Below are 17,597 nucleotides of genomic sequence, written 5' to 3'. Positions count from 1 at the left end.
GAAGTTTCCATGAAAACGAATACGAGCCCATCTCCAAAGCTTCTCTATTTCGCCAATCAGAGAACTTCATTAGAAAATATAATGTTTGCGCCTCCAAGAACAGTGAACGTGCTAAAGGCTATGCTCTAGATAGAATACAAACTCCGGCTTACAAAAAAAAAAAAAAATAACAAAAATTTATTCATCATGATATTGAGGAGTTCCTATACAATAATTCATTATTTTCTGAGTATCCATCATATCAGCGTCAAGCTGAATGAATGATGTTGGATCCTGTTTCATTTGTTCCATGATATTTGCAAAATTTGTCTGAATTTCTTGAGAAATTAGACATAAATTCTGTAAAGCATCAAAGAACAGATAGAAGTTATGCAAAGAAGCAATTTGATGATCAACAATTGCTTCTAAGAAGCTATTTATCAGTTCATTCATCTGATATTTTCCAGCTCTGTTGTTTATGAGCGCAGAAGCCGTGAAATAGTTGATGCAATACAACAAACATGTATCATCTATATCATTAAGATAATTTGAAACTATTAGAAGAGAATCTGAAATTTCAAAGTCTCCTGAGACTTGCATTGATAAAGCCATCACTGAAATGCAAGCTGCTATATCTGTACTATCTTCTAACTCAATGTTGCTTAACATATTTAAGAAAAAGTCAAAGATTTTTTGACAATTTTCTGGATAAAGCAAAATGAATGTGAAAAAGAACTCTTTGAAGTCATCAATATAATATTTCATTGATTCTTTGTTCTCAAATGCAGAAATAATTCGTTCAAAGTACTGATTTGACAAAGGAGAATTATTTGAAACGCAACTCGTTGCCAAAACAGCTAAATCTCTCACATTTTCATTTTCATCATTTAACAATGTGTCAAAACAATGAAAAACTAATTCTGGATGCGAAATATCCCCAATTTTGTTAATAATGAGGGTCAAACACTGAATTGCAGTGTATGTCCACTCAATCGATGAGTCAGAAGTATCAATTGATACTGATGGAAGATAAGTTGCTATGTCTCTAAGCAGATTTGGAGAAATTTCAGAAAAATATTCACTTTTATCAAACAATTTCATGAAAATTGTTAATAAATCAGTAGAAATCACTGTTCCTCCGTACAGTTCAAGTAATTTCAGAATGATTTCGACTGGAATAATTTCTGAATATGATTTTTTCACCAATTTATAAAGATACTTAGAGAATAATGATGCATAAACTAATGAATTACCATCAAGATGCAGAAAAACTGATGAAATCAACTCGTTGTGGAAATTTAAATCAAATATTTGAAAACATTTCGACAAAAGATACAAAAATGTGCATTCTTCAATTGTATTTGATATGTTACTCATTACTGTGGTTACGTACGATGCTAATGTCGCTGTTGTTTCTTCATTTTGCAAAGATTTCTTTGCAAAACATGAAACGAACATCATTTCTTGTTCAGATCCACCAACACTGTTGAGTAATTCGTTGATATCTTCAAAAGAAACATAATTTGACAAATTCGACAGATATCTCAAAATTAAATCACGTAAAGAAGAAGTTACATCGATAGTAGGATAATAATTGTCATCAACGAACTGTATTGGCTCGAATAAAAACTTTTCATTGTCCTCTTCTTTGATTTCTAATGCTTGAATTAAAATTGATAAATTTTCTGCGGAAGGAACGAAAAAATCAACAAGATTAATCATGAGTTGGACATACTCGCACTTAATAAGCTCTGATGTTGATTTTTCAAGTATAATTATGAAACAAGGCCAAATAAAATCCAAAATTGAAATTATTAGCTCTTTTTCTATGGTTTCATCATCTGGTTCTGTGTCAAATGCAATACTTGACAATTTATATACAATGAATTCCATCAAATTCAGTTGTGGCTCGGTTGGATTTTCATTTGAACTAAAAATGGAAAAAAATATAGTAAAATTCTCATAACAAGCATTTCTGACATCTATTAATGAAGATGGAGTAACATCATCAACATCACATTTCTTTCTAAAAACAGAATGAAAAGATAATTCGAAAGTTATAGAGAATGCGAGGAAAAGTTGCTGGCATTTAGTATTGTCTGAGTATAGGTCTAATTCTAAAAATGGATGAGTGAAATTAAAGAAAAATTCACATGTTTCGTTTTCGTAAAGCGCATTGGAGTTAATGAGTGATTTGCATAATACCTGTACAGTTTGTAAAAATTTTATGATATGATTATCGTCTTTAAGGGTAGGAAATATTTCATGAGATTGATTTAGTAAAATGGCCCATAAAGAGTGGTATGTTTGAAAAGAATTTTTCGAACTGCATAATATGTCATCAAGAAAATCTAATACTGATGCAAAAAATGAATTATCTAGAAATGTTAAGGGATTAAACTCGAGAACAAAGGCAATTCTTGTGTCTAGATCTGATGCTTCCCATAAAAGGGATATACTTCGATGAATAATTGATAAAGCAACCCAACAAAATTTATCCGGAACATCTGGGGTCTTTAAAATGTTAATATAAGTGGCCAAACCTTGTAGAGTTTGAATCAGTGATAGTAGAACCTTTTCAATTTCCAGCCTTTCTTCATCAGAAGCAGCTGATAAGAAATTTGTAAAATGAGAAAATATTTCATCAGTCATAATGCTCAAAGAACAAACCATTGAGATGAATCATATTTACAGGGGCTAGAAAAATAAATATCAATGAAATTAAAATCCTCATTTTCATTGGCGAGAATTGGTATAACGCAAATAAAAATGATATATGTTATAATTTCACATAATTATAATTTTAATTAAATCCAGGATGTCAATTAATAAAAAATGATTAAAATTGTTAGGCAAAAGGATGAAGTTATTTATTCGGGATTAAATTAGGAAGTTTATGCGTCTTCGAATTCATCAGCGAATGGATCCTGAGCAGCATTATTGTTGTAGATTGGGTTATCATTTTCAACAGCATTATTGTCGTTGCCCATGTTAACCCGTTCAGCATTTTCTAAGTCCATTGGCGGTGGCTTTGATCTTGTGAGTGTGTAGATGATACCTGCGATAACACCGACAGCGGCGACGGCAGCAACTGCAGCGATGACGAAACCGACGGCCGACTCATCTGGAGCAGCTGTGTTGCGTCCAATAACTGCATTCTTTGCGTTATTGGCGCTATCTTCTGTGTTTGGAACAGGGGATTCATAATTGATTGTGATAGCATTTGGTGTACGCATTGGGATGTGTTCGGTCTTGCACATTTCACCACAATCTGATGTATTGATTTCTTCGTCAACACTAGCATTGGCTGGAATTGTGATGTTTATAGTTGGTGGAACACTGATTGGTGTTGGAATAGCTGAGCGGGTTGCGGCTGGTGTGGCTGTTGGTGGAGCTGTTGGCTCTCGAGTTGGGATTGGAGATGGTGTTGGAGCTGGGGTTTGAGGTGGAGCGAGTGTTGGGAATGGAGTATCCTTCTTCTTTGTTGCTGGAGGAATTGTTGCTGATGGGAATGGTGTTCTTGGTGGAGGGATTGTTGGATATGGTGTGGCAGCAAGTGAACGAGTTGGTGGCGGTGGCTGTGTTGGATCTGGTGTCGGGACTGTTGGATATGGTGTTGGAATTGGTGTTGCTGGTGGAATTGGAGTTACTGCTGGAAAACCATCGATTTTACAACCCTCAACATCCTGCCTTGTTCCAGTCATTTCGAAGGATCTAATATTAATGCCATTAGCTCTTAATTGGATATATTTGGATGGGTACTCCTTTGGATAGTTAAACTTTTTTGCCAAAGTCATGTTATCGATAACATTAACTGTGTGCCACTTCATTTTATCGTTTACAGATTTAAATCTGACAGCGAAGAGGAGTAAAATGTTGACAGAAGTTTTGCTCTTATCTGGCCATCTGTTGTTAAGGAGGAAGTTCTGGTTGAAGCAGTTTTCTGCTGAGTAGACATCGACTGGAAAATATTCTGGGGATGAGCGAATAAGGATAGCACCTGCTGGAACGTATTTGAACGATTGATAGTTTGGAGACCCGCATTTCTTATTGTTTTGGCAAGGTCTTGTATGATCTCCAAAGTTAAGAACGAATAAGTTATTAGTCATTGTAATGTCAGAGTAATCGCCATATAAAGCGCCACCTGCAACAGCTCCATTATTAAGGAACTTGGAGTTTTTCAATGTGAATGGGACTGCACCCTTGACGGCAAGGGCACCACCATATGAGTCAGCCAAGTTGCCCTTGAATGTGCAATACTCGATGATAAGAGTGTTGTATTTAGCATTGGCATAGTATGGGCGAGAATAGCGCATACCATCATGATAGTAAGCACCACCTTCATTACCAGCTTTGCAGCGGAAGAAGTTAACCTGGAAAATGTCGCAAGCACTATCATAAGCGTAGATAGCACCACCCTTATCTGTAGCCTGGCATTGATCGAAACTGCTTGAATAGGATCCATCTTTTCTCTCGAAGTAGAGGCTGCCCTTGTTTAAGAAAATAGCACCACCGCATGACATTTGCCATTTAAGATTAAGATCATTAGCCACACAGTTGGAGAAGTAAGCGTTAATAATGTGTACGCTTGCGTAGTAATAAAGTCTTTGATTAGAAGAGATAGCTATTTGGTGGCCAGTCTTGCTAAACTTTCCATAACCCTGGAAACGAACTTTATCAGCTTCGATTTGTGGTCTCTTTTCGGAACTTACAGTAGCGAGGAAGAGATTAAACATTATGAAATTGAAAACCCTAACAAAACATTAATATTTCATTGAATATTGAATGCTTCTCAATAATATAAAAGAATGAAGTAGTACCAAAATGAATTCTTATTGTAAATTTACTAAAAAGACGAAAATATTGCACTATCGTCCTGATATTTATCTCAAAAGTTAACAGAATTAATGGTGTATCAATCGAAAAAATAATTAATGATTTTTAGTATACATCCAGAGTCGAGTTGAAAATTTTGCAAATTATCACAGACTATTTCAGAGGATTGAGTTGCCACTCAATCCTCTGAAATAGTCTGTGATAATTTTTAGTCTCTACACTATTTCAATATAAGCTCCATTTTTAAACAGTTTTTAAAAATCGAGCATTGAAAAGTGTGATAAGACTATTTTAATTCCAAATCCTTCAGAAAACTTCTAATAATATTCTGAAAAATTAATATCGGCGTTCAGGATTAAGTTGAAATACTTGCATGCAAATGAGAAATAGAGAATATTTTAAATGTCTGTCTAGAATTTTCAATACTAAATTTTAAGGTTCCCTTAAAATAATTCTTCGGACTGTTTCAGAGAATTGAGTTCGGCTTAATAATCAGAAAAGTCCACCTAATCCTTAGTTTTGAATTCAAATTTATATTTATATTATTTTAAAGTGTTTTCTGGATAAAATGCATAAACACATATTTTAATGATATAATTCATCAATGCTTAGATAAATTAATCGTTCGTGTTGTAAAAAATCATTCAATTTTCTTGATTCACAATCTATTTTCAGAGGACACTTTTCACAAAAAAAATTTGAGAGTTAAATTATATTTGGCAAACTCCCAATTTTGATATTTGTCGAATGAAAATAAAACAATGAAAAGGATATCACTTTCCAATCAATACTCATCTAAAAAACGCAAAAATTTTTGAGTTAATTTTTAACAACAGCCAGATTAATGTTTTAGCAGTTATATATATGTATTAATATAGTAATAATAACATAAAATACCACTTAAATAATGTATTTCTATGAAATAATAAATTAATTTTTTAACCCATGCATTGAAAAGATCTAATATGCATGTATAATTTTCCTTTCCATTAAATAATATATTAATTCTAATAAATGAGGATATTATAGCAATTTATTCTAAAATAACGAAATTTTTGCTATGATATCAAATGTTTTCCTGAAATCTAGTGATTATTGATAAGGGAACCATCAACCATAAAAGAATTTTTGGTATTATATGGTAGTTCTCGTATAATTTTTTTAAATAAAATTTTTATTATAAAATAAAAGAAACAAAATAAAAATGTAGTAAGTTACTGAGCTTTTGGTTTTGTACTAACAACATCTAGCTGCATATGTTCTTGGTCGTCAGCAACCTTAATTTGAATTTCGAAGATTGTTGACTTTGTATTTACAGTAATCACATTTCCAGAGGCATCGCTTGTTACCTCCAAGAGGGGTTCTTTCGCCAACGAAAGGATCGATGATCTGAACGCAGAACCAATCTTTTTAGTGACAAAAAGTGTTCCAGAATTATTTCCGTAAGCTATCAAATGTTGATCGGCTCCGAAATTGAACCATTTATGTTTATCATCGATAGCCTTCAATTGTTTATTGATATGGTCAGTTAAGGAAGCCTTTGAGCAACCGATAATTGTCTGTATCATTTGGAACAAGATGTCATCTCTCACTCTTCCCTGCAAAATGATATCGATGATTACATTTATCAATGTTTTTGCCAATGTTTCTTGTCCTTCGTTCGAAAGCTGAAGGATATTCTTTAAGAAACCAATTGGCGCGGCATCGAAGAGAATGTTCAAATCGATACGTCCTGCATTCTGTGAAGTAATCAATGTTCGAATAACAATATCAGAAACACCTGCTATATCTTTAAATCTCGTTGCGCATCTGTACAAAACTTCAGGAATAAATGTTCTGTACTGAGAATTACTTAACTTCTGAGCTCTTTCCGCTAAAAGTTTCAATTCCGTATCACTCAAAGTAGATAAAACAGTTGTTCCCAATCCAATCCATGCGCCAATTATCAAATCTCTTCTGTATTTCGTTGTTCCTTCGACTAATTGCAAGTAATTCATCCATCTACGCCTTGTTTCTTGTGGATACTTCTCAACCATGTCCATGAAATAGTTGATAATCATTGGCGTGGAATTCTTGAAATACTTGAAAAGTGAAGTGACATTTGGATTCTTGAAATACTTAATGTTTGAAGAGATAGAAATTGTGTATTTGTTAATCAAATCATTCATTGTATCGAAGAAAAGAGGATGGTTTCTCATTGCCATTGAAAGCATTATTCTCATTGCCAAGATCATACTTGACACTTCAGAACTAAATGTCCAAATATCATTATGCAATCTTTGTTTGATCAAATTAACAGTGTGAACACCTTTATCTCCTACAAAACAAATGTTGAAATGCTTTCCATATTCAACACCGATGTTTTTCTTGAGGAAATCACAAACATAAGTAGAAAATACTTCACTTAATAATCCTAAATTAGGGAATCCTTCGATCGTCTCTTTCAATGATTTATCTGCAACTCTCATCAAATAATTAGAGATTTGATTAGAAACTGTTTTGATGTTGATATCAATAACTCTCAAAGAATTTCCTCCAAACAACAACTGTTCGTAAACAACTCCATTCACGAACGCTTGTATTGGTTTGACTTCTACATGGTTCTTGTCTGGATCTTTGAGATATATTTCCTTCCTGTTGCCTCGCAAAATCGATTCAAGATTGCCAGAGTGAAGTGACCAGAAAAACAAAGATTTTGCATTTACAATCAAAATTCCTGACAAAGAATGGATCATTATAGAAGTGACTTGTCCGTCATGTCCTGTCATGTTGAAAACATTGTCAAGCTGCTCAATGTCTATAACAGAGATAGCTCCAAACTCCGTTAAACAAAACAAATAATCACAAAACGGTTTTCGAACTTTTTCAATTGGTCTCAAAAATTGAGTAATTCTTGACATGAAATGTTGAAAAGTTTTGACAGCTTGTTTTGTTTCTAAGTTCGTAACAACTAATGTGTTATCACTACCTGCGGAAAACAAGTATTTTCCACAAGTACAAATCTCATTGATTCTTCCTTTGTGGACGTTTTCTTGGACATAATAAGTCATCGAGTTTAAATCGTAGTAAGAAATCGAGCCATCTTCCAAACCTTCGATGATTTCTTTGACCAAATCGTTTTGTATGTTTAAGCATTGTGCCGTTGTTCGCTTCGGTCCTTGCTCAAACATTTGGCCTAATGAGAATTCATCGAAATTGTTTGAAAGAAAGATAACAGTGTCGTTGAATCCGGCGATGATTTCTTTCTTAAAACTCGTGATGCAGCCAAATGGGAATGTTCCTTGGGCGTAGTAAAGCTGCTCCAAGTGCAAATTGGACTTGGTGATTGGTATCTTACAATACCTGTTGCGACCAAAGATTTTGGCATCAGGATGTGAAAGATCTCGCAATTGTGGATACAAATCTTTCAATTGGGAATAGAGATAGTCAATATGGGTTGCGGTATCATTGGATGTAGGTGATTTGGGAGTCATTTGCTGTAGAAATTCTTCTTCTTCAGTTGGACAATTTGTATTTTCTTCAGATTCTTCTTCTTCGTCCTCGTAATACTCTTCTTCTTCACTCTTGTCCATGCCTTCAACGTATTTGTCGTTGATTTCGAACTGCGTGTATGAGCCAGAGTAAGATAAAACACCAAATGTATAATCATCAATCCATGTAGCCGTATGAAGGTCTTTGTACTCATGTGTAATTGATGGGAAGCCGACAGATGATAAGTCTGTAATAGAAAAGTATGATGGAGAGGATGATTCTGCCGATGAATTAGCAGATGGTAAATCTCCGTATAATGTTAGTAAGAATTTGAACGATGGTGATGGTAAGGATTTGATAACTACACGATTCGGATCAAGCAATTGGTATTTGAACGTTTGCGTAATGGATGGATCGATTGAAGCATAAGTAACAGTACCTTTTGAGTCCATAAGGAATAAGACTTTTGATCTGTCACTAGGAATAATGCCAATACCGGCTGTAAAACTATAATGAGGATGTAAAATTTTTGTGACTCTTTCTTCTGATGTATTAAAGATAAAAACATTCGGAAAACTGCCTGAAACAACAATCGAATCTCCTGATGTAGCCATCAATTGGCATCCAACTGGAAAGATTTTTTCATATTTTCCTAAACAAATGCCATCTTGAACTGACCATATGCAGAAAAGGCCATCAAACGAAAGTGATGCAACTGAAAAGAAATTGCTTTGAAAATAACAATCACTGAGTGCAACAATTTTTGTTTTATGCGCAAAAGATACTGATGCTGGCTTTACTTCGTCCTTAAGAATGATAAATCGTATTAGTTCACCCGAATAACAACCGAATGAGATTACTCCTTGAACTGGTTTGTCATCCAAAAATGAGTATCGAAGTTTTTTCTTAGATAAATCAGTTGTATGTATGGCAGAACATTCAACATGTGGAAGACTCATGTTTGACCATGAGATCAGTGAAATATAAAGGTCCTCATACATATTAGACATAAAAAATTAGAGAAAGCTTATTTTTTTTTGATCGCTTTTTATTCATTATCGATTTTCATATTATCATTTTGCCTGGAAGATTAACAATAGATTTTTATGTTGTGCAATTTTAGCCCATAAATATATGGACTAATTTCAGAATTTAAAATAAATATCAAATGGTTTTTGAGATATTAATGAATTTAACGTGGCATTTAATAGTAATGATGACATAAAATCTATTACTAACATTCTCATACCTATAAATCTTTCAAATACCAATATTTTCTTTATGATTACATTGAGCAGATATGTCCAATCTTTTCTTTATGATTACATTGAGCTGCAAGATGAATAGAGTTTTTCTTTCTGAAGATCTTTAAATTTCACTGAAAATTATATCAAAATACCCTACTTTCCCAACATTTAGAATAAGGTTATTGCCCTAAAATTCAGTTATAGACACTTAGGAGAGCATTTAAACCATGATATTTTGGCATATGATAGAGAAACATCTTATAAACATTTTCAGTATGTTTTCCTATAAAATAACGATCTCACATGAAATTACTAAAATATCAAATTTTGATTTTCACTTTAAAGTTGGGAGAATACTCTACAGTGACAGGGTATACAATTTTAACCTTTGTTTTGATTATAAATAAAGTATTGATAGAGATATGAGTTGTACAGAATTATACACGTGTGTTTAATCACATGTAAGTTGTGCAACAATAATGGTTAGCTAGATAGTATATTAAGGAACTGTGATTTATGATCTAATTCAATAAGATGTAAATGATATTCAAATATATTAAATAAATGCGAATGTTCAAGATGTGGAATCAGTTAGTTAATTGTTGTATATAGATATTTTACTGTGATTAATGAATTTTTTAACAATTTAAAATTATCAAATTTCAAAATATGCGCAATGAGATAATTTGAGAGTATTTTGAGAACTGAAGACTTATGATTTAGTGTTTTTGAATAAGCACATCAATATAAAGATAGAAAATAAATTGAGATATAATTTTTTTGAAGGTATTATAAGGGTGGAGGTAGTAGGATAAATTTTTAATGTTCTATACTTTCATGGCAAATAATTAAATAGAGGTAAAACTTTGTTTTAAGAATTGAAAATTTTAAATAAAAAAGGAATGTTAGTAATGCTAATTTATTTGATTCCAGGGGACACCCCGGTTATCAAATATATTTATTAGAACGGAAAATCTCTCACTTTTCGAAAAAATCGAAACTGCAAGGATCTCCGATTCTCGATATGATAATTTATTTGATTCCGGGGGACACCCCGGTTATCAAATATATTTATTAGAACGGAAAATCTCTCACTTTTCGAAAAAATCGAAACTGCAAGGATCTCCGATTCTCGATATGATAATTTATTTGATTCCGGGGGACACCCCGGTTATCAAATATATTTATTAGAACGGAAAATCTCTCACTTTTCGAAAAAATCGAAACTGCAAGGATCTCCGATTCTCGATATGATAATTTATTTGATTCCGGGGGACACCCCGGTTATCAAATATATTTATTAGAACGGAAAATCTCTCACTTTTCGAAAAAATCGAAACTGCAAGGATCTCCGATTCTCGATATGATAATTTATTTGATTCCGGGGGACACCCCGGTTATCAAATATATTTATTAGAACGGAAAATCTCTCACTTTTCGAAAAAATCGAAACTGCAAGGATCTCCGATTCTCGATATGATAATTTATTTGATTCCGGGGGACACCCCGGTTATCAAATATATTTATTAGAACGGAAAATCTCTCACTTTTCGAAAAAATCGAAACTGCAAGGATCTCCGATTCTCGATATGATAATTTATTTGATTCCGGGGGACACCCCGGTTATCAAATATATTTATTAGAACGGAAAATCTCTCACTTTTCGAAAAAATCGAAACTGCAAGGAGAGTCGAGATATAAAAATTGCTCACATTTGCTCACATTTGGCACTTTTTTGTACGTTTGTCAAAAAATTGTGAGGAAGATCTCACAAAAATAGTCAAAATGTGAGCAAATTTTGAGAAGTGCTCACATTTTGACATACGATTATTTTCATACGTTTTTTTGATGAATTCTAATAAAACTTCATTACCACTTTCAGAACGAAGCGTAACTTTTCAGCACGTAACGCTCTATCATGTGTAGTGACATATTATTCAAAAAAACTCAGATTGCTTATCTTATAATAACAATTTCATTAGAAAAAATGCACGATTTCACGCTAAAACTTTGAAGCAATTCTTAAATTCGGATAAAAAATCGATATGTATTACACTTTAAACTTCAAAAAATGGTTCAAAATTTAGACTTAGTTTATCTTAACAATATAGCAGATTTTAAGCCGAACAAGTAGGAGTAATAGAAATAGCTCTTGAAAATAATTACAATTAGTAATATGTAAGTCAAAGTTCGAGTATTCTAATAAATAAACGTTCCGGATTTTCTTTACTACAAGAATCAATACTTAATATATAGAAGCAACAGTAAAAACTTATTAGAGATTCAAAAAGAAAGTTGACTAAAGAGAATCTTTTTATATAAGTAATTTTATTTTTTTGAAATACGAGATCGAATAAACATGTATTTTATTTTATTACTATAATAATACGTTTTTACATAGTAAGAAAGTTTAGAGACTGAAATGAAATTAAAAATTGAGAAAAAAATAAAGCTTTTCTATAAAAATTCATATTAATATATAGTATAATGATATTACAATTTATTGATAGTTGTGTTAGAAAAAAGGTACATTCACTATTTTTGACAAAATTTTAAATTTTCATGGGGTTGTAAATCTTATAATAACTAGATGAATAAGGAATAAATCCCAGTATGATGTAGTTATTTGTTGTTAATTCGAATGTGTTTAGAGGTAAACTTAGCTTGTGAGATATATATAAATAAAGTGTTAATGCTTTAACCGCTCTTGGTGGAATGACATATAATTTTGTATCCTTATAAATAAATTTAATGTAGTTTTCCATTTTTGTCACTTTTTAAGATCTTACAAAATATAGTTGATTTTTATCACTATTGAAATAAGATAAATAATGTAAGGACTCTAATTTTGTTATAAATATGAATGAAAACAGTAAAATGGATAACTTAAATATATAAAAATAAATATTGGAACAAAGCTATAACAAATTTTCATTCTTATTTATAAATTGATAAACCAAAGTAATACATTTTATTACATTTCGTGTAACATATACTAATATATAGATATTTTTTGAGATAATGTATTTATCTGTAAAAATTGTATGTGATCAAATTTGATTGATAAATTTATTCAGTAATAATAAATTGCATGTACAATATATTATTGTCTTGCCATTTTTTTGCTCATAATAAAAAATCTTTAAAAATGATAACAATAAAAGAGTATTAAGTAAAAATTTATACATCCAAAATATATTTCAGTAACAGCATAATACGCCTATGCTAATTTTTAGTTCTTAAATTAAATAGATGTCCCTAATCCCATAGATATTCACCAAACTTGGCAAATTCTGAACGTGATCTACATATCCCTAGCAAGTAGATCATATTGGTATACGTATCTTGATCAAATAAAAAGAATATTTGTTGAATAATTTCTGTTCAAATTAAAAGTTCTTCAACTTACGGTAAATCTATCTGCCTTAAAAAGTATTACGATATTATGCAAAGTCAATTTTCTCCAAAAAAATATTTGAAGATGATACTTTAAGTATACCAAAAATACAAGAATTTTGAGAGAACTCAATGAATTTTTGTGAAGGTGGAGTTAAATTGAGAAGATTTTTGGTCAGAGAAAAACAAAAATTACTATCTGATAAAATGGTATTAAAATGAAAAAAGTTTAAACAAAGGAAATGAAGAATTTATATTATATTAGAATTTAAAGAGTAAATATAAAAGATTGAAAGAAAGAATAATAATAGGATTCTTGAATGCAACATTTGGAATGATGTTTCCAGTTGTAGATGTGTTAAGCAAAGAGAGATAATGATAGTTTCTTGAGTTTTGAGTTAAGCTTGTTGTAGATGAGAGAGAAATTTTGACGAGACTGAGGAACTTCATTTGGAATGATGTTTCCAGTTGTAGATGTGTTAAGCAAAGAGAGATAATGATAGTTTCTTGAGTTTTTGCAATTAACCATCCTCAATGACTATTGTTTTAATATAATTTTTAAATTTTTTAAAACTGACATTTTAGTTGTATATTTTTTCTAACAAAGGTACATTCACTAGGCGATAACAGTAAAATGGGATGAAAATATGATAAATAGCATCCCTATATAGTGCCAAACAATATTTATACGGGCCAAAAAAATTTGGCTAGAGATTTGGCGAGTTATAAAACTTAGAAAATTGAGAGGGATTTTTATTTTTGAATTTTTTTTGGAAAGTTAAAATTGCGATTAAAAATCGATTTCCAGGAGAACTAAGCATCTCATCATATATTTAAATCGATAAAAATATTAAATAATAGTTGAATAGTATAACAACGTGAAATTATGGCTGAATCTACAGAAAAAATGAACATATTTGACATTTTTGAAAATTCATACGTTAGATGGTGACAGACTCATAAACTATACTTTAGCTAAGATTGATATATGGTTTCAACAACACATGGTTAAAATTGTAAAAATATTTTAGATTTCAAAAAGGTATATATGGTAATATAATGGAACAAAGTCAACAAATAGCATGTTAAATATGTTATAATTAACTTTTTATTAGATCCAATAGTAGATATCGAATGGTTTCCAGCTTTATGGTTAAATATTTTCTTTTCGAGCTTCTCTTTAACTGTTGTATTAAGGTTGTAAATTTTTGATGCTAGAAACTATGGAATCTTCTTTGCTGCTGCATTTTTCTTGAGAGTTCTTGCAATTTCGAATAGATCTGCGCATTGTATGAAATTGAGGCTTTAAAATATCTTGAAAACAGAATAGGACTGCTTTTCCAAAGGAATGCTTACTTGTAAATCAGAGAGTTTCAAAATTGAGAGCAAGATTATCATCATAACTTTCGATTTTGCTGCGAAAAAGGAAGACAAGTAATTAACAAATCATTTACTGTTGTTCATCAAAAGAAGAAAACTTTGATAACAACTAATGATGATAAAATCAAGCTATCTTTTAATATTTTAAATTGATAAGACATTCAAAATATTTGAATGGTTTAAAATATTTTCTTTTAATTTCTATAAGATATTATCATGATTATATAATAAAATTTAAATTTTTATTCAAAAAGGCAATATTTCAAACTTTTAATTTCAAAAATCTTAATTCTGCAATAAGTGTATTTAATTGTAGCAAATTTAATGATCCTTCGTCATGCTTAGCAATTTGGAACTCATAAATTAATGATTTCTTCAAGTAAAATTCTGCATTATTTCAAAAGTCAATAATTCTCTAGTAACTTTTCTTCAAACCCTAACCATTATATTATATGTATAATGGAGAATAATTGCAAAGAAAGATAGCCGAATTTACTGGGTAGTTCTTGTGATGCGAAATAATTGCAAATTAACACATAGTTTTAACAGCATCAATCTCTTTTTGCTCTCATTTAAATGCATTCGCACACTTTAATTTTGAAATATAAGAGTTTTGGAAATTATCAAATTTATCTGCTCAAATACTATAGATCTTCATAAGTGTTAATAGAATCACCAGCCTTACATATAGTGTTTAATATAATGATGCACATCATACTGGGATTTATTCCTTATTCATCTAGTTATTATAAGATTTACAACCCCATGAAAATTTAAAATTTTGTCAAAAATAGTGAATGTACCTTTTTTCTAACACAACTATCAATAAATTGTAATATCATTATACTATATATTAATATGAATTTTTATAGAAAAGCTTTATTTTTTTCTCAATTTTTAATTTCATTTCAGTCTCTAAACTTTCTTACTATGTAAAAACGTATTATTATAGTAATAAAATAAAATACATGTTTATTCGATCTCGTATTTCAAAAAAATAAAATTACTTATATAAAAAGATTCTCTTTAGTCAACTTTCTTTTTGAATCTCTAATAAGTTTTTACTGTTGCTTCTATATATTAAGTATTGATTCTTGTAGTAAAGAAAATCCGGAACGTTTATTTATTAGAATACTCGAACTTTGACTTACATATTACTAATTGTAATTATTTTCAAGAGCTATTTCTATTACTCCTACTTGTTCGGCTTAAAATCTGCTATATTGTTAAGATAAACTAAGTCTAAATTTTGAACCATTTTTTGAAGTTTAAAGTGTAATACATATCGATTTTTTATCCGAATTTAAGAATTGCTTCAAAGTTTTAGCGTGAAATCGTGCATTTTTTCTAATGAAATTGTTATTATAAGATAAGCAATCTGAGTTTTTTTGAATAATATGTCACTACACATGATAGAGCGTTACGTGCTGAAAAGTTACGCTTCGTTCTGAAAGTGGTAATGAAGTTTTATTAGAATTCATCAAAAAAACGTATGAAAATAATCGTATGTCAAAATGTGAGCACTTCTCAAAATTTGCTCACATTTTGACTATTTTTGTGAGATCTTCCTCATAATTTTTTGACAAACGTACAAAAAAGTGCCAAATGTGAGCAAATGTGAGCAATTTTTATATCTCAGGAGAGTAGGGGTAATTTTAGCTAAAAGTGACACGCCTGTTAAAAGTGACACACCCGTGAAGGGTGTGATTACCGATCGGTAATTTCGACAGTTTAGAATTTAAAATTTTTTATGGAACTGTTGCGAGTTTCATAAAGAATTTAAGGAATATAAGCAAAGATTTGAATCAAAATCTTAGACCTAAGCCGCTTGCTAAAGTAACTAATTTTAGCTGTCAAATACTTTTGTATTTTGAAGTAAATTAGTATAAATTTGTTTTTACTTTTATTTCGAAAAAGTAACAATAATCGTAAAAGGGTATTGATAGGCTTGCTAAAGTAACTAATTTTAGCTGTCAAATACTTTTGTATTTTGAAGTAAATTAGTATAAATTTGATATTATTTTAACTCCCTTTGAAAACCTCAATTTTCCATACAGAGGGAACGGGAATAGCATACAATATTCCCTGAGAATGGTTGCGCATTCTCAGTTCCCTCTATATTTCGAACGAAGCTCTCATCGGTCTTTTTTTTTTAATACTAAACGTTTTTTTTCCTGTCACTTTTAGCTAAAATTTGGATTTGCCGAACGGAAAATCTCTCACTTTTCGAAAAATTTTTTAACAAAAATATGGCATTCTTAAATTATAGTTACATGTTATTTCACAATCATTATCATTAAAAAATTCAATTATTCAAGTTGTTTTGTCCCGACGGTTTTTACGGTTATAAAAATGGTTGCGAACTCAATCCATCAGCAAAATGTCGGTTGGGGTGCCCTTCTTGGCCTCCTGAGTACTCACCAAGATACCCCCAGCTCCCGCAAAACACCTCCCTTAGGTGAGCATTAACTGATGACATGAATTAACAATTCTACAAAATCATCAAGCATGAAGGTTTATGATTTATAAATCAAAATCTCAGAAACTGCTTGACTTTGCAAGTTGCTGTCTTTACCGGTTACTCTGCTGCAATCTCTTTTCTGATTGCAGGCAGAGTTCTGCATCCTGAGGACTTTGCCTTGCAGATATGCTTGTAATCACTACGTGAGCAACTTGGTGTTGCAAGTTGCTGTCTTTACCGGTTACTCTGCTGCAATCTCTTTTCTGATTGCAGGCAAAGTTCTGCATCCTGAGGACTTTGCCTTGCAGATATGCTTGTAATCACTACGTGAGCAACTTGGTGTTGCAAGTTGCTGTCTTTACCGGTTAGCTTTTTTTGAAGTTTCTTCGCATCTTATATAAGCTCTAGATCAATATTTATCATCAGAATTTGCATCTCATAAAGCACGATATTAATCAAATAGGCAAATTTCATTCGGAGTCTCTCATTAAATGAGAAACTCCGAATGAGATTTGCTCTAAGGTAATGTACTTGTTATGCTTGGCCTAGAAGCAAGGAGGAAACATGTATATGGTTTGTTTATACTGAAGTTATCTGGAATTCTCTCAATTGAGGATTCAAATCCAGATAACAGCAGTATAAGTTAATATTGTTGTGCACCTCAGGTTGTTTATAGGCCCGAGAACGAGAAAAGAATTTATGGTGTGAATTGGTTCGATATATACCTACGCTCTGTAAAAAATACGTTATATTTTCTTTCATATGAGAAAAATGTTTTTCTTTTTTATAATACTATGTGCTTTGTTACTTCATAAATTGTCTATTTT

General features: G+C 31.2%; 3 protein-coding genes across 3 annotated transcripts, besides 4 other annotated features; all 3 read right to left on the bottom strand.

Annotated features, from left to right (window-relative positions):
* Window positions 1-177: 177 nt before the first annotated feature.
* Window positions 178-2,631, bottom strand: TVAGG3_0603770 (armadillo (ARM) repeat-containing protein family; the record flags this gene model as incomplete). Its single annotated transcript, XM_001309526.1, has 1 exon — window positions 178-2,631. One exon carries the CDS (start codon window positions 2,629-2,631, stop codon window positions 178-180), a length of 2,454 nt encoding a protein of 817 aa, XP_001309527.1.
* A 196-nt stretch (window positions 2,632-2,827) lies between these two features.
* Window positions 2,828-4,725, bottom strand: TVAGG3_0603760 (pectin lyase-like family; the record flags this gene model as incomplete). Its single annotated transcript, XM_001309525.1, has 1 exon — window positions 2,874-4,715. The coding sequence occupies one exon, from the start codon at window positions 4,713-4,715 to the stop codon at window positions 2,874-2,876; it is 1,842 nt and encodes a 613-aa protein (XP_001309526.1).
* Window positions 4,726-5,956: 1,231 nt separating this feature from the next.
* Window positions 5,957-9,322, bottom strand: TVAGG3_0603750 (the record flags this gene model as incomplete). Its single annotated transcript, XM_001309524.1, has 1 exon — window positions 6,030-9,296. One exon carries the CDS (start codon window positions 9,294-9,296, stop codon window positions 6,030-6,032), a length of 3,267 nt encoding a protein of 1,088 aa, XP_001309525.1.
* A 1,903-nt stretch (window positions 9,323-11,225) lies between these two features.
* Window positions 11,226-12,153: a mobile genetic element.
* Window position 12,154: 1 nt separating this feature from the next.
* Window positions 12,155-15,946: a mobile genetic element.
* Window positions 15,947-15,950: 4 nt separating this feature from the next.
* Window positions 15,951-16,514: a mobile genetic element.
* Window positions 16,515-17,221: 707 nt separating this feature from the next.
* Window positions 17,222-17,597: part of a mobile genetic element that runs on past the window's edge.

Source organism: Trichomonas vaginalis, chromosome II (genome assembly GCF_026262505.1).
Source record: "Trichomonas vaginalis G3 chromosome II, whole genome shotgun sequence".
In the NCBI taxonomy this organism is placed as follows: domain Eukaryota; phylum Parabasalia; order Trichomonadida; family Trichomonadidae; genus Trichomonas; species Trichomonas vaginalis.
Note: the sequence above shows the minus strand (reverse complement) of the source record. Positions and strands in the feature narration are given on the sequence as shown.